This window comes from Ovis aries, chromosome 4, assembly GCF_016772045.2.
Source record: "Ovis aries strain OAR_USU_Benz2616 breed Rambouillet chromosome 4, ARS-UI_Ramb_v3.0, whole genome shotgun sequence".
NCBI classification, from domain to species: Eukaryota; Metazoa; Chordata; class Mammalia; order Artiodactyla; family Bovidae; genus Ovis; species Ovis aries.
Window position 1 is genome coordinate 28495589 of NC_056057.1, and position 25338 is coordinate 28520926.

General features: G+C 36.8%; 1 protein-coding gene across 18 annotated transcripts in view; it reads left to right on the forward strand.

Moving 5' to 3' along the window:
* The window catches only part of HDAC9 (histone deacetylase 9), a 1063328-nt gene that overhangs the window by 915530 nt on the left and 122460 nt on the right, over positions 1–25338 (forward strand). For all 18 annotated transcript variants that reach the window (XM_042248291.2, XM_060414369.1, XM_042248295.2 and 15 more), the window contains 1 exon segment: positions 8831–8949. In XM_042248291.2, the coding sequence (XP_042104225.1) occupies positions 8831–8949 (119 nt within the window).

Here is a 25338-nt window from a genome sequence, read left to right on the forward strand (position 1 = left end):
AGCTAAGGCCCTGTGTGCCACAACTACTGAGCCCGTGCTCTTGAGCCCAGGAGCTGGGAGCTGCAAGCACTGGGCCTACGTGCCAGAATTACTGAAGCCTGCTCATTCTAGAACTCATGCTCTGCAACAGGGAAAGCCACTGCAATGAGAGGCCCACACACTGCTCCTAGAGAGTAGCCCCCACTTGCTGCAACTAGAGAAATGACCATGTAGCATGAAGATCCAGCCTCGCCAAAAATATTTTTTTTTTTAAGTATCATACTTGAATCCCAGTGCATAATGGCTGGAAGTGAATTAAAGTTTAAAAATAATTTTCCCTCAGAATATTAGGACAGTCAGTGTTGCTGGTTAGGATTTTGATGTCACTCTCATCCTTCATCTCTTTTGAGGGTGACTTTTTTTTTTTTTAAGGAACTCTAGGGATTTGAAATTTCCTGAGAATATGTGTAAGTGTGTATTTGTTGTTATAGATAGAGCTTGGCACTGGTTGAACTTATCAAATCTGTAGACTTTAGTCATTTTTCAGCTCCTAAAATTATCTTCTACTATTACTTGAAAAATTCCTCCTCAGCATTCTCACGGATCCTGTTATTCAAATACAAAGCTTCCATATTGATCATTCATGTCTATTTTTGCACTTAATATTTTATCTATTTGCTTCCTTTTATAGGGGACTATTTCAATTTTACTTCTTCAGATCCCTTACTAATTTATACAACTGTAGTTTTTAAGTTCTTTCCTTGTTCTTCAGTTGTTCTTTTTCATAACAGCATATCTGTGTTTTAAAGATACAATGATTTCTTGAATCTCCTTGAGATTATTACTTCTGTTCCTGACCTATCTCTGTTTTGTCCAGGGTTGTTAATATTTACGTTTATTTTAAACTTTTTTTTCTTCATTCTGCTGAGTCTCCTTATGTTGGGGAATTCCTACTTTGCCATCGACATTTATGAAAATAGTCACTGGTGTCAGTTTTTCCTGTGCTTGTATAAATGGGTCAGTCGGGTGTTCTGTGTCAGCCAGTATGGATTAGAGTGTATAGATGGCCAAATCGCACTTAGGATTCGCATTCTAGAAGATGGCTTGTGGTCTAAGTATCTTCCTGTGCTTGCTCAGTCAGCTGTGCCCAACACTTTGTGACCCCATGGACTGTAAGCCACTAGGCTCCTCTGTCCATGGGATTCTCCAGGCAAGAATACTGGAGTGGGTTGTTATTTCCTCTTCTAGGGGATCTTTCTGACCCAGGGATCAAATCTGTGTCTCCTGCATTGCAGGTGGATTCTTTACCCACTGAGTCACCTGTATCTTCCTAAATGACTGCATCTTGGGGGACAGTATCCACATAAAAAGGCTTGGCTTTCTCTAGACATCCTTTTCTTAAGAAAGAATCATGTGAATGTTTTGCCTGGGGTTAAATACTGGTTGTTGGCATAGAGGAAAGGTAATTAAGGTGTTGAGCTTTAGTCCTGGTCCTCTTAACCAGCTAACATTTTAAAACTTTATTATTTCCAGATCTGCCTCTTTTTCTTACACCATCCCTATTTCTTCAGTGGGGTTCCATTGAGTATATCTCATCTCTTCTATGGTAACCTTTTTTGTTTCAGTCTTTTCATATGCACTTGGTCAGTTCCCCTTTTCTGGAGATTTATTGAAAATATCTATTTGTTGCCAACTCTCCTATCTTCAGTTTTTGTTACACATATATTATTTTTTGCCGGGTGGGTGATTCTGATACTTGGTAGTATTTTGTTTTAAAGTACTGCTGCACTTATGGAAAAGTTACAAGAATATCACAGAGCTCCTACATGCCCTACACCCAGCTTTCCATAATTTTAGAAACTTATAAAACCACAGTAGAGTTTTCAAAATTTAGAAATGAATATCTGGGTACTACTCTTAGCTAAGCTGCAGTCTTTATATGGGACTGCACTTTCCCCTTTTCTATTCAGGTCCAGTCCAAAGCCTCACGTTGCACTCAGCTGTCATGTCTCCTTGGTCTCCTCCCATCTGTAGCGGGTTCTTAGACGTTCCTGACCATGACTTTTAAAGTGTACTGGTCATTGTATTTTGTCAAGTGTCTCTCAATTTGGGTTTGTCTGATATTTTCTAATGATTAGATTTGAGGTTGTAAGTTTTTAGCAAGAATACTACAGAATTGATCCTCCTGTCTCAGAGAGTAGTGATGTTGATATGTCTTATCACAGGAGACTGGAGATACTAATCTTGATTACTCAATTGTAGTAATAGTTTATTCAAATAGTTATTTTCTATTTACCTCAATTCTTCTGTACTTATTAGTTGAAATTTTTCTGTAAGGCAGAGGTATTTTTTTTCTTTTCTGTGTTTCTCCTATTATTTTTTAATTTCTGTGAGAACTCTTGGACTTGATTCTATGGATTATAATCCAATAATGTCATTATTTGTTTTGTTCATCAGACTGTCTCACCTTCGGCCATTGGGAGCTCTGTTACCTTGGCTTTTATGCCCTGCTAACATGCCCATCTCTTTCTGAGCATTTTATCATTTTTTGTCACCTGATGTTCCAGAAATATCTTGTATTTTCCCTGTTGTCGTCCTGGATTCAGCCACTTCTCCAAGGATCCCTGAACCTTTTTTTTTTTTGAAGACTGATGCTAACTGTACTCTTTGCCACTGCACTGTCATTGCTTTCAGGAAATACATAATAACCCATGTCTACACACATATCTAAAGGTTTTTCTGTATCTATCTACCTGATTTATATTTAAAACTATGAGTTCATTTGTATATTGTTATAATTTTCTTTCAGTGGGATATTGGGATAAGATGAGGGACTAACACATATGCATTGTTCCCTGTCTTTTACCAGAAAACCCAATTATTCAGATAAAATTTTAAATGAATGCTTTTGAATATTTAAGATTTGCTTAAGAAAAATCTGCTTAAAAGAGATCTGTGGTGCCTTAGTTTCATCAGTTTAAAAGAGAACTGAACATGAAAGAGTTTAATACTAATAATAGAAAAATAAATAAGATTTAGCTCAAAATTTAGGACATCTTTAAGCCAAACAACATAGTAGGCACTCAGTAAGCATGGTGTCATACAACTCTTATAATCATGCATCACTAGCTTATTCAACAAACAACTACCACTCGAACGCAACTCTAAACATATATATTTTAAAATGGAAGGCATTTAAAGTGATGTTGTTGTTCAGTCTCTCAGTTGGGTCTGGCTCTTTGCAACCCCATGGACTGTAGCATGCCAGGCTTCCCTGTCCTTCACTGTGTCCCAGAGTTTGCACAAACTCATGCCTATTACGTTAGTGAGGCCATCCAGCCATCTCATCCTCTGTTGTCCCCTTCTCCTCCTACCTTCAATCTTTCCCAGCATCAGGGTCTTTTCTAATGAGTTGGCTCTTTGCATCAGATGGTCAAAAGTATTGAAAGTATTGAAACTTCAGCTTCAGCATCAGTCCTTCCAACAAATATTCAGGGTTGATTTCCTTTAAGATGGACTTGTTTAATCTCCTTGCTCTCCAAGGGACTTTAAGACTTCAAGAATCTTCTCCAGCACCACAGTTTGAAGGCATCAGTTTTTCAGCACTCAGCCTTTTTTATTGTCCAGCTCTCACATCCATACATGACTACTGGAAAAACCGTAGCTTTGACTATATGAACCTTTTTAGGCAAAGTAATGTCTCTGCTCTTTAATAAGCTGTCTAGACTTGTCCTTGCTTCTCTTCCAAGGAGCAAGTGTCTTTTAATTTCATGCTGCAGTTATAGTCTACAGTGATTTTAGAGCCCAAGAAAATAAAGTCTCTCACTGTTTCCATTGTTTCCCTGTCTATTTGCCATGAAGTGATGGGACTGGATGCCATAATCTTCAAGTTTTGAATGTTGAGTTTTAAGCCAACTTTTTCACTCTCGTGTTTGACCTTTATCAAGAGGCTCTTTAATTCCTCTTTGCTTTCTGCCATAAGGGTGGTGTCATCTGCATATCTGAGTTTATTAATATTTTTCCCAGCAATCTTGTTTCCAGCTTGTGACTCAACCAGCCCAACATTTCGCCTGATGTACTCTGCATGTAAGTTAAACAAGGAGGTTAACAATATACAACCTTGATGTACTACTCCTTTCTCCATTTTGAACCTCTTTTTTCCAAATTTTCTTTTTTTTCATATTTTTGGAGCAAGTTCAAATATACAGGATTAATCCTGTGAAATAAACATTTTGAAAGCCTGTGTGAATTTGCAGGCCAAATTTTTACTCTTTTCTTCTAAGGTTAGAATAATTTTTTTTTTTTGAGGCAAAATTGAACATTTATAAAAATGTTTTGTTGGATGGAACGGTTTGTATCTCATTCTCTTTTTCAGTTTATACCTTCATTTTGATGGGGGCATTCACTACCTTCTTTTGTATTTGTGGGAGATATTTTCTTTTTGTTTTGATATTTTGAATGTCTGAAATTATTATGTGCTCTCAGTTTTGCATCTTGGATGTACACAAGATTATAAGTTTTTAAATTTTTTCTGTAGATTTTTCCTTTATATGTTGATTTTCTAAATGGGTCCTTCAAGTTTCTTGCCATTTTTTCACATCTCTGTTTCGTGCTATACTGTCTGAGAGAATTTATCAAATTTATCTTCTAAACAGTCTATTATACATTTTGTTTGCTATTTCTTTTTTTTAATAACACCTTCTTTTCATTATGTACCATCTTATGTCTTTGAGAGTAATCCAAATTTCTGTAATTATACTCTCTTCCCTGCATTCTCTCTCCTTTGCTGAGTTCCCTTTCTTTTATTCATCTGTTGGCATGTTACTTTTGTTGTCATTTATGCTAGAGACTTTCTTCACACAGTCCATCGTATCTGAGAAAGGGGCACCAAAAAGATATTTGAGAACTCTGTGTGACTGAGAGGGGCTTTTGACTGGTGATCTACTGAGGGAAGATAGGGGGGAAAATATCTGACTGTTGGTCTGAGTGACTCATAGATGTCAGACTCTCTGGGTATTTTCTCTTTGGCCAGTTTGTTTCGATAGTCATCTTGCTTTTTGTGGCTCCCTCTTTATAGATTTGCACTTAACTTCAAGTTTTCCCCTCCATAGATCAACTCTAAGTTTCCCATATTATGTTGGTAGCCCTTGTCTCCTATCCTATCTTTTTCTTTCAAAAATATGTACGTATATATTTTATATCCAGATATTGAGAAGCCTTTATGAAGAAGGTAGTAAGTGAGCTGTGCCTTGAAGGATGTTTATCCTCCAGTCAATCTTACAAGTATAAATTGATTGGGGAGACAAAAGAGAAGTGGAAGCGAGAAGGAAAGGAGGTGGAAAAATCTAATGCATGGTTATTGTAATGCATATGGTTGAGTGGACAACATTGCTTAATCATCTACCTCCATATTTTCCTAAGAGTAGTGTTTGTTAATTCTTCAAGAGATGGGAATACCAGACCACCTGACCTGCCTCTTGAGAAATCTGTATGCAGGTGAGGAAGAAACAGTTAAAGCTGGGCCTGGAACAACAGACTAGTTTCAAATGGGAAAGGAGTATATCGAGGCTGTATATTGTTACCCTGCTTATTTAACTTATATGCAGAGTACATCATGAAAATGCTGTGCTGGAAGAAGCAAAAGCTGAAATCGGTATTGCCAGGAGAAATGTCAATAAATAACCTCAGATATGCAGATAACACCACCCTTATAGTGGAAAGTGAAGAAGAACTAAAAAGCCTCTTGATGAAAGTGGAAGAGCATGATTTGGGAGAATGGCATTGAAATATGTTTAATATCATATAAAAAATGAATCGCCAGTCCAGGTTCGATGCAGGATACAGGATGCTTGGGGCTGGTGCACTGGGATGACCCAGAGGGATGGTACGGGGAGGGAGGTGGGAGGGGGGTTCAGGATGGGGAACACGTGTACACTTGTGGCAGATTCATGTTGATGTATGGCAAAACCAATACAATATTGTAAAGTAATTAGCCTCCAATTAAAATAAATAAATTTAAATTAAAAAAATAAAAAAAAAGGAGAGAGCTACAGTCCTAAAAAACAGTACCTCCCACCCCAATAGTCACAGTATTCTATGTTTTCCTTGTTGAAATTTGGCTTTGGCAAAAGTACATAAAATAGAATTATAGTGAGAATATATGTAAGAGGCAAGGCTCACAGGAGTGAAAGTCTTCCTTTGACTGAGATGCAATCATGTAATAGATAAAGTTGTTCAGAGGCATTTCACATGTATCTCAAATGTTGGATTCAACTGAATGTCCAGCCACCTCTGAATGCATCTTTATTAAAATCTGCAATTTCTGGCTCACAAAAAAAAAAAAAAAAAAAGAATCCTTGCCAAACAGCTTGGGCTTTTAAAACACAGCACAGGTGACATTTGTCAGAAGGATACCAACAAAGTAACCTGCCAGCATAGCCTAACTCTTCTTCTCTGGTTAAAGTATTTATCTCAAATTCTGGTCTCACAAATTGACTAGTTGTAAAATCATTACTGAGCATTCTGTGTACTTTATTTGAAAGTATTTTCTCGTTTTTTTTTTTTTAGTTGAAATAAAACTGATGTACAATTTAAAAAAAAAAAGTGAGAGCAGAGTGAAAAAGTTGGCTTAAAACTCAGCATTTGGGAAACTAAGATCATGGCATCTGGTCCCATCACTTCATGGCAAATAAAGGGGGAAACAGTGAGAGACTTTATTTTGGGGGGCTCCAAAATCACTACAAATGGTGACTGCAGCCATGAAATTGAAAGATGCTTGGTCCTTGAAAGAAAAGTTATGACCAACCTAGACAGCATATTAAAGAGCAGAGACATTACTTTGCCAACAAAGGTCCGTCTAGTCAAACTATGGTTTTTCCAGTAGTCGTGTATGGATGTGAGAGTTGGATGATAAAGAAAGCTGAGTGCCGAAGAATTGATGCTTTTGAACTGTGGTGTTGGAGAAGACTCTTGAGAGTCCCTTGGACTGCAAGGAGATCCAACCTGTCCATCCTAAAGGAGATCAGTCCTGGGTGTTCACTGGAAGGACTGATGTTGAAGCTGAAACTCCAATACTTTGGCTACCTGATGTGAAGAACTCACTCATTGGAAAAGACCCTGATGCTGGGAAAGATTGAAGGTGGGAGGAGAAGGGGACGACAGAGGATGAGATGGTTGGATGGCATCACCAGTGCGATGGACATGAGTTATAGTAGGCTTCAAGAGTTGGTGATGGACAGAGAGGCCTGGCATGCTGCAGTCCATGAGCAGGTCACAACTGAGCAACTGAACTGAACTGAGTGTTTGTTATCTAAGGTAGTACATTGGATTAATCAAACTAAATAGATGGAGTACCTTGAGAAAACACTCTTGATTCTTTGAGACAGTTTATTGCAACATCTAATATTCCAACATCATATATCATATATGTTATTTCATGCATATGAAAAGTAGTTAATTCCTAACATGTGACACTTTTATGAAGATTATTGGTATTATTAGGAAGGAAAAGAACTGAATATCTCTCCTAATGTAGCTATATTAGAGATTCTTAATTTTATTAAAGAATAAAATAAACATATGCATGATAAACAAAGTTGGATATTCACTTAGTTACACTGATGGATAGTTCAGATATGAGGCTTTCCAAATGTCAGCAAGACTGCTGTGGAAGTCACTTGTACATTTATGATATTGAAGACTTGAACTTTTATACTTGTATAACAATTGTAGAGTTATTAAAGACATCTAATTCCTTTTTATCTCTATGTATGTATGTTTCAAATAAGTATTTTTTTTAATTTTATAACTTGAACAACAACTTGTCTACATGAAAAAGATTTAAGTATAAAACTAATATGTCGTTATTATAAAAAGATCTAGAAATTTGCACATTTCAAAAAGATGAAAAGAACATAATTGTGTCACTATTCAAGGATAGCTATTTTAATATTTGGTTTAGTTATTTCTCCCAAACATACAAAAGAGAACTTACTGCTTTTAATTCAGTGTAGGGTGAACTAGTCCCATTTCATTTCATTAAATAGTCTTTGAACGTTTGGATTTAAATGATGGCACACTCGTTGTGAAGCCTGCATTAAAGAACTATTGGGTTTTATAAAGCCCAGCAGCATCCACTAGTCACTGGCTCTCAAATCAAGCTCTGAGGAGGAAGGAGTGAGTGAGGCTGCGGAGGTAAGGAGGTGAGTGCTCAAGTGTCCAAGTGAGGCCAGCAGGGGTGGCAGTCAGGGATGAGGCAGCTGCATTCCTTGTGTCTCTGACCTTGGACTGGCTTAACATTATAATCTGGATCCTATTAAAGGAATTTTGTGTTTTTCCTTTGTGAGAGTCACCCCCTACCACGACAAATATTTAAAAATGTTTCTTAAAAAAAGTTGGAAAAGCAACTTTTTCCCCAAAGAAATTTATAGTTCAAATTTACACCAAGTTCTTACTAACTGGAGCAAGCCAGGTTTTCACTAAAGCTTTGCCTTTCCTCTGTAAAACATTAGTCACTCCCTTGGAAGAATCAGTTTTTTTATAGGCAGTGGGATAAAACAGCCACAGATGTTCATGTAATATGACGGGCTTTAGAATGTACCTGCAAGCATTTTTTTTTTTTTTTTTGGAGAAAAAGATGAAAGAAAAAAGACTGAATTGGGACGCAAAAATAACAGTGATTGATTCAGTATTAAGGAAATGATAAGTTTTTGATCCTCTCAAATAGTGTTTTCTTTTTCCCTTTTCTTTATTCTTGGGAAGTTCTTGAGATTGTGCCAAATCATTTTCACTGCACAATTTTTGAAGATATTTGCCATTCCCATGTGTAACTGGTTGCCTTTTTACTGTGCAGAACTGTAGTGAAGCCTGTGGCCACAGAGTTTGATCCAGACATGGTCCTGGTTTCGGCTGGATTTGACGCATTAGAAGGCCACGCCCCTCCTCTGGGGGGGTACAAAGTGACAGCAAAATGTAAGTAATATGCAGGATTTTTTTTTTTTTAACATGTGAAGAGTAAACTTAGGTGAAACATTCAAATGATTTTAAATGATGTTAATGGCTCTGTCAGATTCATCCCTCTGTAGAAATTGGCCTTTAAGAAAACAGTTAAATCATTCCCTTTGGTGGACTTGAAGGGACATTTCAGAACCTTTAGTTTTTCAGGAATCGTGCTTTGCTATTTAAAGACAGAAGTGATACGGTTTCTGTTTAAAATATGTTAAATGACATAAGAGGTCTCGAAAAGATACAGGGCTTTAGCAAGTAGACTGGAAATCACTGTGTTTACTTCATTGCTCTTTGGGTAGAAATAGCTATTTCCCAGGGTTTCCTCTTCTAGCTTGAATACAAAAGTGAGGCTCTGTACTAGCCTATGGGTAGCACTCAGGGTCTCTACTGGTCTTCTCTTGTTGCAAAGATTAACTTTTTGGATGTGTCCCCTAGCAACTAGACACCACATGAACAAATGAATTTTGTGTCATATTGCATTTGAATAACATGACCTAGTGGAATCTGGCTAGAGATTCCACTCTTTTAGAAGGATTTCTGTGCTCTCCAAGTATGAAAACAGGGCATATGTATGTCCACACATGCAAATATATTAAAAAAAAGATGAAGGAATCATGTAAAATAAGTAAAATTACACCAAGAATAGTACCCACTATTGTGTATTTTAGTGGGAGTTGAAAAGAAATTGAAAACAACCCAAGCAGTTTTAAGTGAGAGAGATGAGTTTGGAACAAATGCATTTTATTAATTTGAAAAGAACCAAAGAAGCAGTATTATGCCAGCCTTTGTTTTAAGTTGGCGTCTCATATGATGATGGAGTTTCTGCACTTTAATTCTTCCAGTAACATTGTTAGGTAGTAGCTATTTTTAACATCTGTTATTTACTCAGTGTTCTTGGTGCTTTGTTGTCTATTGAGAATATATTAGAAGAGACAACTCTGCAAACACAAAGGAAGCATAATTCATAATTGTGGTAACACTGAATAAGGGAGGTGTTTGTTCACATCAGATATCTTTATTATCCTTGTTCTTTGCGAAGTTCCACTCCCAGGGAGTTTAGTCTTTTCACTGCAGATAAACCTCATTTGGGTCAAGACTGGTGACTAGTTTAGTCTAAATAAAGGGGGGAAATGCTTGTACCCTAGACTGAGATAAACCCAAACAATAGAAAACACATGGAGCAAAGACAGAAATCTAGAAAAGGTATCCTTTGCTGTTAAATCCAAGAGTCTCCCTCAGAACAAGGAATGTCTGTTCTTGGGTATTTCTTCCTGCCAACAAGAAAAGTTGTAACAAGCTCAAAGTAGCTGGAAGGAACTAATCTTTTTGTTTGCTTATTTGTTCATTTTTTGCCAAGTCAGATTCGAACTCAAGTCTCATGTTATCTTGGAAGTTTCTACCTCTTGTTAGCTTCAGTGCAGTGCACCAGGACCTTCATTTTATAACGCTTCTTTGTCACTTGGGGGGAAAGCTCTTTGTTGTTCTCTATCCCAGAAGATGATCTGTAATTTCTCCAGTCCCTTCACTCCCACCCCTCCTTATCTATTTCTTCTCTTCTTTATCTTTTCTATTCAACAGACCATTACTTCATTACTAGGTGACTTGTTTCCTAGGAAATACAGACAGAGACTAATTTTAAATGTTTTAATAATGACCTTTTGTTGAGTATTCACAGTTTAACAAGGAGAAGATAAACAGTTAGGGAAGGAAATCTCAGAACCCAAAGAGGCTATCTAGAACAACTTACATATTTCATAGACGAGAAAACAAACTTATTTTAACATCTGAAATAATTGGGGCTAAAACCCAAGTAGTTACCCTGAATTTGTAGTTAGATGAAATCATATAAGCTTTTACTGGACATTGTCGAAAAAGGAAAAATGTTTCATAAAATACATAGAGGATAGAGAACTTGGGTGAACACTACAGAGGACGTTTTGGTGCTCAAGACCCTTAACTTCACAGTCAGTCAGCGACTGACAATGACAGTCCCATGCTACCTAAAGGAAAAATAGCAGAACATCATAAGCAACTGTCTGTATAGATCAGCTCATGCAGGCCTGAGTATGCCACCTATATTTTCTAGAGAAGCTGCCATACTGACTGGGTACAGGGTAGAGTTACCAGACCACTGTATTGTTATTCCCCAAGTAGTTCACACGTAGTCATTTTTTCTTTCTAACCACCCAGCAGATGCATTTATGTTGTCAATTTCTTGTTATTTATACAACAGTTAACATTGGCCCTTCACTCTCCTATACTGTAAGTCATTCTCTGTTTGAGGAGAGCCCCCAAATGAGGCTAGAAATGGGACTAAAACCTAAAGTATAAAAGTGGAATTTAAAGAAGCAAGTTTCCTTCCTGATGTTTTTCCCATTCCTGCAAAACTCACCCTCGCCCATAGTAGAATGTTTAAGGATCTTAAGAATGTAGTTTGGAGGATACTGGCTTGTCAGAGATGCTTAATTTTATTGTCTTAGCACATTGGATAAATCCTCTAAAACTTTTACTTGTTATCTCTCATATGAAAAGATAAGTCAAAATAGCACGTTCTTTTGTTTCTTCTAAAAATCTAATTAAAGTTGATTCTTGGCTAGTACTGTTCTTCCTTCCTGTTTTCTCCTCTCGTCTCTTTATGTATTAAGTGTTCTTTGTTGTGAGACTACAATACAGATATTCAGATGTGTTTGTACTAAAGTCTTAAATGAATTATCTGAATTAGTTATTTGAAATCTGTGCTATTCTTTCAGTTAACCACCAGGTTTAAGGTCCAAGCTGAATGGAATAATTTTTGTATCCTGCCCTAAAGGTTACATCAAATTTTACCTTACAGTTATCAGTTTATCTTTATAAATACTCTCATCTGGATCTTTTTGTCTTCAGTTTACAGTTTAAGAAGGTTAGTATGCCAACTGAATGCCATGTTAAACTGAATAAAATCATTGGTTCACCATATTGCAGCCCCTCCTGGCTGTTTAACAGTTTGTGTGTGCATGCTAAGTGGTTTCAATCTTGTCTGACTGGAACCACATGGACTGTAGCCCACCAGGCTTCTCTGTCCAGGGGATTCTCCAGGCAAGAATACTGGAGTGGGTTACCATGCTGTTCTCCAAGGGAATCTTCCCAACCCAGGGATCAAATCCACATCTGTTTATGTTGCCTGCATTTGCAGATGAGTTATTTACCACTCATGCCACCTGGGAAGCCCAGCTTAACAGTGTTGTCACCATTAAAAAAAAAAATGGTTCTTTAGTTCAAACTCACTTTACAACAAAACAGATTTTTCTTTCTTTTCAATGCGTCTGTGTATTATCTGTTTTCCGTGGCTTCAGGTAGTCAACTGATAGGAACAATTTGCTTTTATCATGTAGTAAGAACTTTCCCTTTGGAATAATGCAAAAAACATTGTGAGTTGATAGCCATATATGATTTTTTTTAAAAAAGCTTCTTTGATAAACATTGAACAGTTTTATAGTCCTTGAGATAGAAACCACTCCCTTAGAAAATATACATGTGTTATTTTGGACAACTAAAGAATAGGTAATAGTAACATATCTTAAAGTTTTGAATTACCGTCTTCTCCTTGATAGACAGTTTCACCTTTCTAGTGATCCTCTTACTCCTCTTACTCCTTTTTTAATTTTTTCCTGTATGAGGGTCTTTCATGGTGGTACACTGTTGTGGGTCAGATGCCTGTTTAAATGGATTGGTAATAAATGTATAATAAGGTCTTCATTCCCTGCTGTTTTCTTCTTTTCTCTGTCTTGATAGAATTATCTATAAACTGGAGGAGCTGTTTCAGAAATTATGTTACCATATCATTGACCATTTATTGCCAGTCACTCCATTGCTTAATATTCTTTCCCTGTGAATACAAAGAATTGGTTCTTGTTCAATATTTCCTTTAATAGAATTATTATCAAAAATGATGCAATATTAAATGGAAAAACAATGGTTTTCTTAATATTGCACCCTGGGCAGGCTCACTTAAATATTAATACCTACTGGAATCTAAATAGTAAGAAAACTCATTTCATCTCTCCTCAGAAAAATAGGACAGTGGGAGAATGAATCCTTTAAATAATAAACCTGAAATAAGTGTGAAAAACTATGGGAGAGTGCAGGAGAGTTTGTTGAGAGGTTAGAGGACCTATGTTTAAATCTCAGCTTTGTTCCTCACTAATTTGTAAGCAAGTTAGTTTCTTAATCAGCAAAAACTGGAAGAATAGGGAGATGAGTAATAATTATGTCTACAATATAAAGAATAAATGATTAAAGCTTATGAGGTAATGGTTTTGAATTTTATTGCTCATATCATTTCAACAATTCTAAACATTCAACAGAAGTCTGAGATTTTAGATGATGTATTTGAACACAAAATACATAACACAAATACAAGCAGAATTTTATACTCTTATTTGAACAAAATGGTCAGAATGGTCGGAGGTCCTCGGAAGCTATGCAGGATTCTAGATGAATAAAAAGTGTATGTCCCTTCAGTGAAAAGTCAAGTTAGGAAGAGAAATGCCTCCATCACACATTTCCATGTCCATATGCATTCTCACATGGGAATAAGTTGGAAGCAATTCGGATGAATTACAGTGTTTTGTTTTTTTTTTTTAAATGAGGTATCATTATTTTGTGATGAAGATTCCTCAGGTCCTGCCTTCCTAGAAATTGTGTAGTTTGTCTTGGTATGTTGAGGTATGCTTGGATTTTGACATTATTGGTATGCTGATATGGAATAAATAATCCAGTGGAGCCTTTTTAGCAAGTAAACTATCTGAAACACAATTAAAAATCAGAAAATAAACAGAAGAACTTCTGAAAATCAAAAATAAATGCAGAAGTTCCACTTATAAATGCTTTCTTAACCTGTTTTCTTACCCTTAGTGAAATTCTGTTTAATTCTTTGCATATATAACCAGAATCTCATCCTCTGCCAAACTCCTCTTTTGCTTCAGTCTTTTCCAGCATCAGGGTCTAGGATAAGATGATTAGATAGCATCACTGAATCAATGGACATGAGTTTGAGCAAACTCTGGGAGATAGTGAAGGATAAGGAAGCCTGGCATTCTGCAGTCATGGGGTCACAAAGAGTCGGACACGACTTAGCGACAGAACAAAAACAAATTAATTAGTATACTTGATTCATTTTCCAACTGCAGCAGATTTAAGCAATAGTTTGGAAGTGGAGGTAGATGAATGGGTGATGGGCATGTTTCTGTCTCAGAGGATATTATTTCTTAAATTTGAGTCTGCAAGCCTCCCAGGAATCTATGGATAGAATTCATGGTGCTCATGAACTTGGATGGAAAGAAAATTACATGATTTTTAGTAATCTTGCCCCTTATTATCAATGGCTATATAAATTTAGGAATGTATTTTCTCCCACTGTAAATGTAGGCACAAACCATAGCTATATCATTAAAATGGGTGCCCTTGTCACCAACAGAAATGATAGCTATTTTCATATCACTTTACTGTCGTGTAGATCTACCTAAAGATCCATTACTCTCATCATTATGGAAGAGATGATATGGAAGCAGAGGTATTGTACCATGGCTATCCTCCGTATTTTGGTAGCTCTTTTCTATAGTACTTTATTTTGTTATCTTTGTACTTACTGTGTACATGTTAAAACATTCTGAGAAGGGGTTAAAAGGATTCACTTCAAATACACTTTCCTTCCCTCTCCCTCTGAAGCAAAGAGAATAGTTTGTCTCTTTCTATTTGCTGATTTGCTTCTCACAGTATACCTGACATAATTATTTTGTTATATATTACTGAACTTTGAAGCAAACAAGAAAAAAATGAATGTTCAGTTTTTCCAAAGATTTCTTATCTGTTAAACAAACCTCAGCTATGTCTTGCAGTGCAAGCTAATCTTCATGTCTTGTAACTGGAAGTTACACCAACACTGTGGACAATTAATAAACTTCATATCAAGTATTCATACATTGCTGTGTCATCATTTTACAATAAACTAGTGTAATCTGAGAAATCAGAAATTTTGGTAAAAATCATGCAATCATTCTTTTTTTTAATTTAGGGTGACTTAAAAGATGAATAATACGGAGAAGTATATAACAAACTTTATTACTTCCACTATTTAGAATTGTCAGCAACTAAATATTTTTAGTATATTTGCTCCAAGTCTTTTGTTTATAAAAGAAATAAAAATTACAGATGAGTGCAGATTCCCCTTTAATCACTGAGTCACTGTCTCTGAGACTTATTTCCATTCCCTTCTTAACCACTGTCCTAATCTGTGTACTTCCCAGTATATACACACATGCAAACACACACACTATACAGTATTATTTCAGTGAGTATGATTTTTAATGTACCGTATATAGCAAAAGGTAAGTATTAATGTATTCTGTATGTATAGTTTAAGGACATTGCTTTCTTCCACTTTTAATATCTTTGTTTTGAGACATGTTCATGAATATTCATATATCCTTCTACTTTTTCCATCCTGGGCCATTATGGACATATCCCGTAGTGTACATTCTCTGTCCTATCGGTAGACCTTTACGTTGTTTCCAGGTTTTCACTGTTGTGAACAGTGTTGAAGTGAACATCTTTCCACAAGGCTCTTGCTGCCTAGATGCCCTCTTACCAGACTTTTTTAGTTAGTGGACACTCTTGTCTCTTTTTCATTATGATGCACTGAAAAACATGGAGCTGAAGATGGAAAGGATGCCTTCTACTTTCCATGACTGTTCCTCAAACCGCAGTCCACATTCTGGTTTCTCACACAAACACATTCGCCCATACAACTCACCTTTCATTTTCTCTGTGCTGTTTTATTCTCTGTATATACACACCATTAGAGGATATTGTTTGGTACTAAAATTCGTCAAGTATAATCCAAACTGTAAGGAAAAAAAAGGCTAGAAATGATGTGATAGATAAAAAATATTATTTTAAGGTGTTTTCAAAGCAGTGCTTTGGGAATTAAATTTATATCAAAAAGATTATTTTTCTCCTCAAACTCCCATCACACTAGCTCTGCTGTGGGTGACTGTGCAGGGCACCGTGCCTCTGAGGCTGAAAGCACAGGCTGGTCATCCAGTAGACAAGTCATAATTTTGGAATGGGCAATTAGAAAGACCACAGGAATGTCATTTCAACTTCTTGAAGATTGTTTCCTTGACTGGAAAGGAAACATTAATTTCAGTCTGGCAGTGTTGTTGTTATTGATGATAGAATAATGTATCTACTGGAAATCATTGGGTGTTTACTCTGTGCTAGGTACTATTTTCAATACTTCCCTGCATTTTCTCTTTTCATTTTTATGATTAAGTGAGATAATATATATGAAGCACTTTTTTGTGCCCTGAAATCACTAAAGAGGATAACAGCCATGTAAACTTCCAAGTTAAAAAAAAAAAAAAAGGTGACAGAAAAATTAAGTGACTTGTTCAAAGTCACGGAGCTGAGGAGTAACAAAACCACAGCTTGATCTCATGTATTTTAACTTCCAACTCAACATATTTTCCACTTGGCTCAATGGGTTATTTAAAATATCCCAGATAAATAAGTAGAGTTTTTAATTAGTGTAGAACTTTATTCTGAATTGTGAAAATACTGAAAAAATAAAAGAAACTTTACCCAGAAAAACATTCCTTATTTAAATAAAATTGTCCAAGTCAAAAAAGTAAGCAGAGGTCTTCTAACATGTGAGAGCTTACCATTTTGCAGACCATGTGTACTGTTTTTTCAGGGAACTTTCCACGCAAGTCAGGAACTTATTTTTGTCTTCAGCTCAGAATTTCTGCATACCAGTACATCTCTTTGTTGTGTTCTTAAGCAAGTACATTGCCCCCTGCAAAGACAGAGGGAAGTGGATTTACAGAACATTTATATTCAGAAATGTCTTCTGCAATAGTTTCCTTATATGTATCTAACAATCAGTGTGAAGAAGCAACATCACTAATTAAGAAGGGGAAATGTCAGCATTAAAAAATTTTAAAACTTAGATTTGGGAACGATTTCATTTCTAAATGACAAGCAAAAGATTTTTCAGTGACGGCTCCATGTTTTACTGCTTCCCTGACTTCATTTTCTCACTCAATTGCCTATTTCCTTACACTGCATGACAACTCAGATACCAAATTGTAGAAGAATATTTTCCATCTGCATTGCTTAGTTACTGATGTCATGAAACAGTCCTTAGGCTAGGATGACTACTGCTTAACTTTGAAGAACAAAATTACTATAACTGTGCCATAACTGGGGCTGGATCAACCTTGCCTTTGAAAATAAAATACATCCTGAAGACAGATGTCAGCTGCAACTGTACAGTAAAATGCATACTATGTTTCACTGATACCTTTTCATACTTTAACATATCTCAATTGGAAGGCCTCTTACATTTGTTGGCATTTCAATGTTGGATTGGCAGTGTTTTTTTTCTAATTTAATAGTGGTTGTAAAAACATACTCATAATTATTTGATGTAATTGATGACATTTTAGATTAAATGAAATGCTAATATATAGTGTTTTACTTTTTGAGATTTTTGTTTTAAAAACCTCAGCCAAAGGCCACATTAAAATTATAGCTTAGATTTCCATTTTGCATTTCCTTTACAAATTTCCAATGATAGGATAGAATCTTGGGAAAGTAAAAAATAAAATAATAATATAAAACAAACAACCAAATGTATTATCAAGGAGAAATTTTAGGCAGTGAATTTTCTTCATGTGTTTACTTTTAATTGAAACAAAAAATTACACTTCCTTGGGCCGAAAATAATTTGAATATAGGCTCTGATCCTTTCTTGTGATGATCACTCAAAGTAAAATTGGTTTCCAATTCATTTTACAAATCAAATCAATGCAAAGAAGAGTTAGGTAGTCAAAACAATTTATTAAGTAATGTCACAGTTCAGAGCCCAGTAGTATTAAGTGTATGGCAGCTATATGACTGATAATCATCCACTGGAATGTGTGAGGCTGATGAAATTATCAAGGCAGTTATGGGGCATGAATGTGTACTTTCCTCCTGCAGGAAGTTCTCCTCACACCACTCTCATGGGCTGGAGAATCATTACCATCCAGTACCATGGATTATGAACTAGCAGGCACCAACATACCTGGGGGACTTATGTGTGCTTGGCCCCACTCCTAGAATTTTGGATTCATTAGGTCTGGTGTAGGGCCCGCAGTTTGCATTTCCTAGAGGATCTGATGTGCTGATACTCCTGGTCCCTAGGGATCACACTTGAGAGCCACTGGGCTAGTTATACAATAAGACAAGACTTGGAATTTGTTGATCTGTAGTTTGGGTCTAATTGGCAACCAGATCACTTTCTTATGATTTAATATTCTTGTCTTTCAAACAGAAATAGTACGGTTACATTTGTTTTGGCTAAACATGATACTGTGAATCAAATGAGGTAATGAATTTGAAAAGGTGCTTTACAATATATAATACTCTAAATATGCCAAGTTATCAGTAATATCATGCCCATTAAATGTGAGGATACTATTGTTTTCATACAAGTAAGCATATATCGTCACTTACCTTTTCTTCTCCCTGACTCTTTTTCAACAGAACTTCCAAGCTTTCCCTGGGTGGTACTAGGGTGTATGGCCTCAGATAAGTCACCAGAAATTGTGGTAACTGTTTTAACACAAGATCTTATGGTTGTGTTATGGTTAATTAGCCTCCTCTGCCCAGTATTTCCTTCAAGTAGTTTCTGACCCAGAGTTATTTCTGTGGCTAAGTTTGCTAAGTTTCTTCAGTCGTGTCCGACTCTGTGCAACCCCATAGACGGCAGCCCACCAGGCTCCCCCGTCCCTGGGATTCTCCAGGCAAGAACACTGGAGTGGGTTGCCATTTCCTTCTCCAGTGCATGAAAGTGAAAAGTGAAAGTGAAGTCACTGAGTCACGTCCAACTCTCAGGGACCCCATGGACTGCAGCCTACCAGGCTCCTCCATCCATAGGATTTTCCAGGCAAGAGTACTGGAGTGGGGTGCCATTGCCTTCTCCGAGATCTGAGTCCTGAAGAAAAGTTATGTTACACTCATTATAACTGTAAGTATTTTTCTTGTGTGCTTCCTGGTCTGGTACCAGTTCTGAGGGATGTATAACAGCACTCTCTTGTTTATGAGAATTGCCTTTACAAACACTGAGTTCTCTGAGGTGGTAAACCTGAGGTGCTACTGTTGATATTCACCACAACCTGACTACATTCAGAAACTGTCCCTTCAGATTCAAGTATCTGCAACTGATCGTAAAAGCTTGATCCATGCCTTTCAACAGGCTTATTTCCTGTGTCACTTCTACTATCATGATCTCTTCCATCGGTGAGATTTTTGTTATGGGATATAGAGGTTTCTCTGTCATTTCTTTCATCATATGTCCACAGAGACTCCAAATCATGCATATTTTTCTGTATCTTTCTGAGGAAATAATCTTCGATTTCATGGCTTTTGGCTCTTCCAAACACTACTCTTTGAAAAATTTCTTTTTTACCACTGTCTCCTTTTGCCTGTAATTTCTTGATCATACGTATTTGAGACACATCAGTCTCGGCTTCAGGAATTGCTGTAAACTCTCGTCCTTCAAGTGGAGACACCAGAGACTCCCAAGCGTTAGGTTCCCTTATTTCTTCACCTAAATAACCTACTTGTTACTCAGTAGAGTATGCTGGTAGAAAGAGTAGTATAGAAATACGCCTTCTCTTGATCTCAGAATTTTATGAACTTTCAATCAAACAACATGAAATGTAACGAGATAGAGGTGTAAAATTTCATTCAAGTGTTTTTAAAACCTCCCTACTTGTTTTAAAGAAGTTTCTTCATCCCTTCCCCAACCTATCTCTGAATCTTAGTACCAGCTTGTTCCATAAGAAATTGTGTGGATATAACTAGAAATCACTGAAGATGGTGATTGCAGCCATGAAATTAAAAGACACTTACTCCTTGGAAGGAAAGTTATGACCAACCTAGCATATTAATAAGCAGAGACATTACTTTGTCAACAAAGGTCTGTCTAGTCAAGGCTATGGTTTTTCCAGTAGTCATGTATGGATGTGAGAGTTGGACTGTGGGGAAGGTTGAGCACCGAAGAATTGATGCTTTTGAACTGTGGTGTTGGAGAAGACTCTTGCGAGTCCCTTGGACTGCCAGGAGATCCAACCAGTCCATTCTAAAGGAGATCAGCCCTGGGATTTCTTTTGGAAGGAATGATGCTGAAGCTGAAACTCCAGTACTTTGCCTACCTCATGCGAAGAGTTGACTCATTGGAAAAGACTCTGATGCTGGGAGGGATTGGGGGCAGGAGGAGAAGGGGACGACAGAGGATGAGATGGCTGGATGGCATCACCGACTCGATGGACGTGAGTTTGAATGAACTCCGGGAGTTGGTGATGGACAGGGAGGCCTGACGTGCTGTGGTTCATGGGGTCGCAAAGAGTCAGACACAACTGAGCAACTGAACTAGATTGTAAGCTCTTATTTACCTCTTCCTATCATTTCTTCAGATTTTTAATGTGTAGAATTTTTCAATCTAAGTGAATCACTTGTATAAAATAATTAGATGCTGTTTTCATGTTGGAAGTGAAAGAGAAATGCCCCGGGTTGTGAACATTGGTTTGTAAATCTCTGTTTCAACTCCTGTGTGTTTCTTTAATGCTCAATCTCTATTCAGAAATGATAGGTGGAGTCAGCTATAAATGTATAATAAGGTCTTCATTCCGTGCTGTTTTCTTCTTTTCTCTGTCTTGATAGAATTATCTATAAACTGGAGGAGCTGTTTCAGAAATTATGTTACCATATCATTGACCATTACTGCCAGTCACTCCATTGCTTAATATTCTTTCCCTGTGAATACAACTTGCACTTTTTATCGTTTGACCTCTTTCCACTCTCTTTGTCACCCTTATCCTCCTTGGTCCTCCCCTTTGTTCATTATGCTCCAGTCTTGCAGATCTTTCCGTCTGTCTCTAACTGGCCAGACTTAGATCAGGTCCATGTGTAGGCTATTCCTTCTGTCTGGAGCCCTCCCTCCTTTCGTATTCTTGGCTGTTTTCTCAATTCAGATATTACTCTCTCAGAGAGTTCTTCCCTGACCACTGTATTCACTCCTGCCAGCCCCTTTCATCCTCTATCACTTGCCCCAATCAGTTTGCTAAAACTGTGCAATTTGAGGCTGTTTTGTGTTGGTAACTGCTGTGTGTTCCCAGGCCTAAAACATCACCTTACTCATTGTCCAAACTCAAGAAATATTTATTGACTTACATTTATTAGATGATTTTCTGTTAAAAAAATTAAAAGACCTAATTAAAAAATAAATTTAAATTCTGCAAAGTCAATCTATAATTTTTTTGAAAAGTTTGGTGCATGAGTGTATATTCAATATATTTTTATAAGCATACATGTTGTACGATGTTTGCTACTATTTTTTTTTTAAAAGGAAGAAAATAAACAATAACCAGCCTACCAGGCAATATTAGATAGTGGTTCAAAAAGCAGTATTAGATAGTGGCTCAAAAAATTAGGCTCTGAAGTGTGACATTCTAGGATAAATACTTGGTTCTGCCACTTTTCTAATTGTGTGACTTTGGGCAACTTGTTTTACCTTTAGTGACATTCAGTTTTCTCATCTGTAAATGGCATTGTTTCATAGGTTTGTGGAGATTAAATGAGATAGCCAAGTTCCAGTCTAAAAATTAACATTCAGTAGGCCCTCAACAAATCTTAGCCAATATTATACAGTCTTAAAATTTTCATGTGCCTCGAAAGTGCTTGGAATATAAGTTTATTGTACATGTAGCACGTTACTCTTGTTGGAGTTGAACAGTTCTGGATGTGTATCTTGACAACAAAATATCACTCTCTGGCTTTTTAATATAATACTTCAGACTAATTAATTTACAGATGAAAACAGCAACAGTTAGCAATCGTTAACAAAAAATGTGAGTCCATAGATTTGGGGGATCCCATGTGTTGGTGGACCACTCTCTCAGACATCTATCAGCCCATAATAAAGAGTCAGTCTAGCTAGCCACTCTCATATAGGTAGTACAAGCTAGTGATATCTGGGATGAACAGCAGACTTCTTCATTCAGTGAGAATTTTCATAAATATCTAAATGATATTTTATGTGCAAAAATAAAAAGGACATCATGTTGCTTAAGCAAAAAACAAAGGCTAAAACTGGGGAACATTTTTAGTGATGATTGGAATTATATCACATCCATTGAGACTAATTACCTTTAAAGCAGATTTTCTTTATAAAGTAAGGAAAATTTGCTGCAGTGTAACACAAGAGAAAATACGTATTTTTGAACAATACTATTGAAATTTATCTTTGATTGTACTATGATACGAATTTTAGAACAAGACAGAAAATAGATAAAAAGGATAGATGGAACTAGTGATGAGAAGACAAAGGTAAGCCTAGAGAGACCAGACTTTATTTAGTAGTGCACTCAGGATTTCATTTATTCTGCCAACCGTTACTTAACTCTAACAGTGTAGGATAATTCAGCCAGTCTGTCTGATCTGGATTTCATAGTATGCATTTGAGCACTTAGATAAAACCCAGTCATCTCACTTAGAGTTACTGATCTCAAATTCTAAACGTGTTGCCAGCTTGGTTCATTTATTTGCAGTTTTCTGTATCTAAACTGTCTCCTCCGATGTTTTTATTTCTTTCAAAGACTTCTCCTCACAGCACTGTCCTTATGCACAGTATTTCCTTCCTGTTTTAGAGTAATCATCTAAATAAGGTGCACGTAAGAGTTCCTAAAACCACTTTATTGACCAGCAGAAGGAAACATGTATTAAATGTAGCTAATTTCAGTAACTGACAGGCTCCTGAAGTACCTAAAGAACACAGAGGAGGGTCAGGCTACTTGGGATGGTTCCAGGAAAGTCATCTTGTTTAAGAGCTCATTTTATTAAGGATTGTGAGGGTTATTGGAACTTTTCCTGTTGTTTTACTCCATAGTCTCGGGGGACTGTTTGGCACTAGGGTGCAAAATAGCATCTCAGCAGAGGAACAGATACCCCTGCTGGCTCTTTAGGAGTAAATCCTCAAGTACCTGACTTAATGACTGCTAAGCGCCCTGCCACAGGAATCGCCCAAGGTTGTTTTCAAGTCCCTTTTCTCATTCTTTCCAGCATGCTTGCTGCTGTAGTTCTTTGTATGACTGCCTCCAGAGATGGTGTTCAAGTATTTTGTGAGAGCAAAGTCCATTACAGTCACTCAGTTCCAATGAAATAGATCACCCAAAGGTTTAGAAGTTTTATTATCTCCACTTTGCCTCATCTGTCTGTCAGGTGGCAGCCCAGAGCCACTTTCCACACAGCACAGAGATACTGGTGTTATAGCAGCCTGGCAGCTCTCTCTGTGAATGCATCTTTTCCCTCTCGAGGTAAGAGGTAGAGAACATCCCGCTATTGTGGTTTGATTTTGAGACTCCCAAGTCAGAGAAGAAAAATCTTGAGCAGAATGTTAAGTAACTTGCAACCAAAGCCACATTTCCACCTCCAGTTTTCCTAGGTGTGATTACTCCTTTCACTTCCAAGTAACAGTCAAGAAAAAGAAGTAAAGAATTCAGGGGACACAGAGTATATTAGAGTGGTATATGGGAAAGAACACTAACCAGGAAGTTAGGAGACCTGTCATACACAGACACTAAATACCTATTTAAAGAATCAATGTCTCCAGTCTTCACCTGTAAGATGAAATATTTGAACCAGCTAATAGAATGATTTAAATTTCTCTATCAGTAACAAAAGCTACAAGGATTTACTAAGCACTTTCAATCTATAATAAGTGTATTGCATTTACTTTTTTAATGTTTATAACAACACTGTAAGATAAGCAATATTGCTATGAGGTCATTTTTATAAATGAGGACACTACAGCACATACAAAAAAGATGAAATGCCAAATTTGTGAAGCAGCTACAGCCGGGATTCACAGGTCTGTGGCCTCAGAGCTGGTCAAATCTGTTTTTCTGTCTATTTTCAAGGTCAGCTTATGATAAAACTAGGAAAGGCAGGGCCAGGACATGTTTAGGACTGGCATAACCATATGGACTCGAGTTTATTAAGTTCACCCTTTTGGCCACATTTCTCTCTTCTCTTCCTCTCTCTCCTTTTTCTTTATTTTCTGGAAAATCATTTTGAGTATTAAAAACATAAAATTCCCCAACATTGAAAGAACAGAAAAGGTAAACCTGGGTCCCTGTGTATCTCTTCTTTCATGATGCTTTATTAAAAGATAAGTAGAGGGGCAATACAAAGTAGGGGAAAGATATTGATTGCAAAGAAATTCAGAGAGCTAGGGAAAGTGTATTTGATTTTCTCCCAGACATATAATAATGTTAAAATTTTTCCCATGTAAGATTGATGAAGCTTCTTTCTTGGTAGAGAGATGAAATTTACATTCTAAGGATAAGTACTATTGAGTTTAAGGAGATTAAATTTATGTCTGATCTTTCTTTTTTTTTTTTTCTCCTAACCTGTTACCTGATGCTTCTCAGATACAGCCTTTCTCAACTTATTGAGAGTTGAGACTCTCTCTCACCTGAGTATTGAGAACCTACACAGGATTTCAATTAGGTGAAAATGTTGAGAGATAAGAAGTAACTCTAAGTTCCTTTGTCATGAAAGCAGTGACGGTAGGAAGAGATAGGCATATATAGGGCTCTCGCACTGTGTCCTTCCCCTTCTTTTCACATTGGTAGTGATAGTGGTGTCACAAGAGAGAGAGAAAGCTACAGACTCTAAACAATAGGTGTTCATCTGCAAAACCAAGTCACTCAGCATGACCACCCATTTTTATACAGTTTATGCTTTGTACAAAAGGTTACAGTGGAAGCTAAACTGTATAACCTGTGTCCCCTTCATCAAATACAATGACCAGGGTCATTGTTTAACCAGGAAAATGAAACCAGAAGGAAAAAAAAAATTGCTTAATTCATTCAACAGATGCATGTTGGACATTGACTATGTCCTGGGATTGTATTGGTCTGAAGGAATCAGAACTCCTGTGCTCATACAGGTTTTACATCCAAGCTGTGCTGTCTAAGAGAGTCCCCACTGGATGCATGTGATAATTTAACCAAACTATGCATTTTAGTGTTCAGTAGTCACACATAGCTGGCAGCTGCCACACTGGACAGCATTAATATAGAACATTTGTATCATCATGGAAAGTTCTTTTGGAGAGCATTTACTAAAGACTAAGCAAAATAAATATGTAAAGATATAATACATTAGGAGTTGATATGCTATTAATAGAATTTAAGTAGGGGAAGGATCAGATTATCCTGGGAGATTGGAGTTTTAAAGAGGATGATCAGAGATGGCCTCATTCAT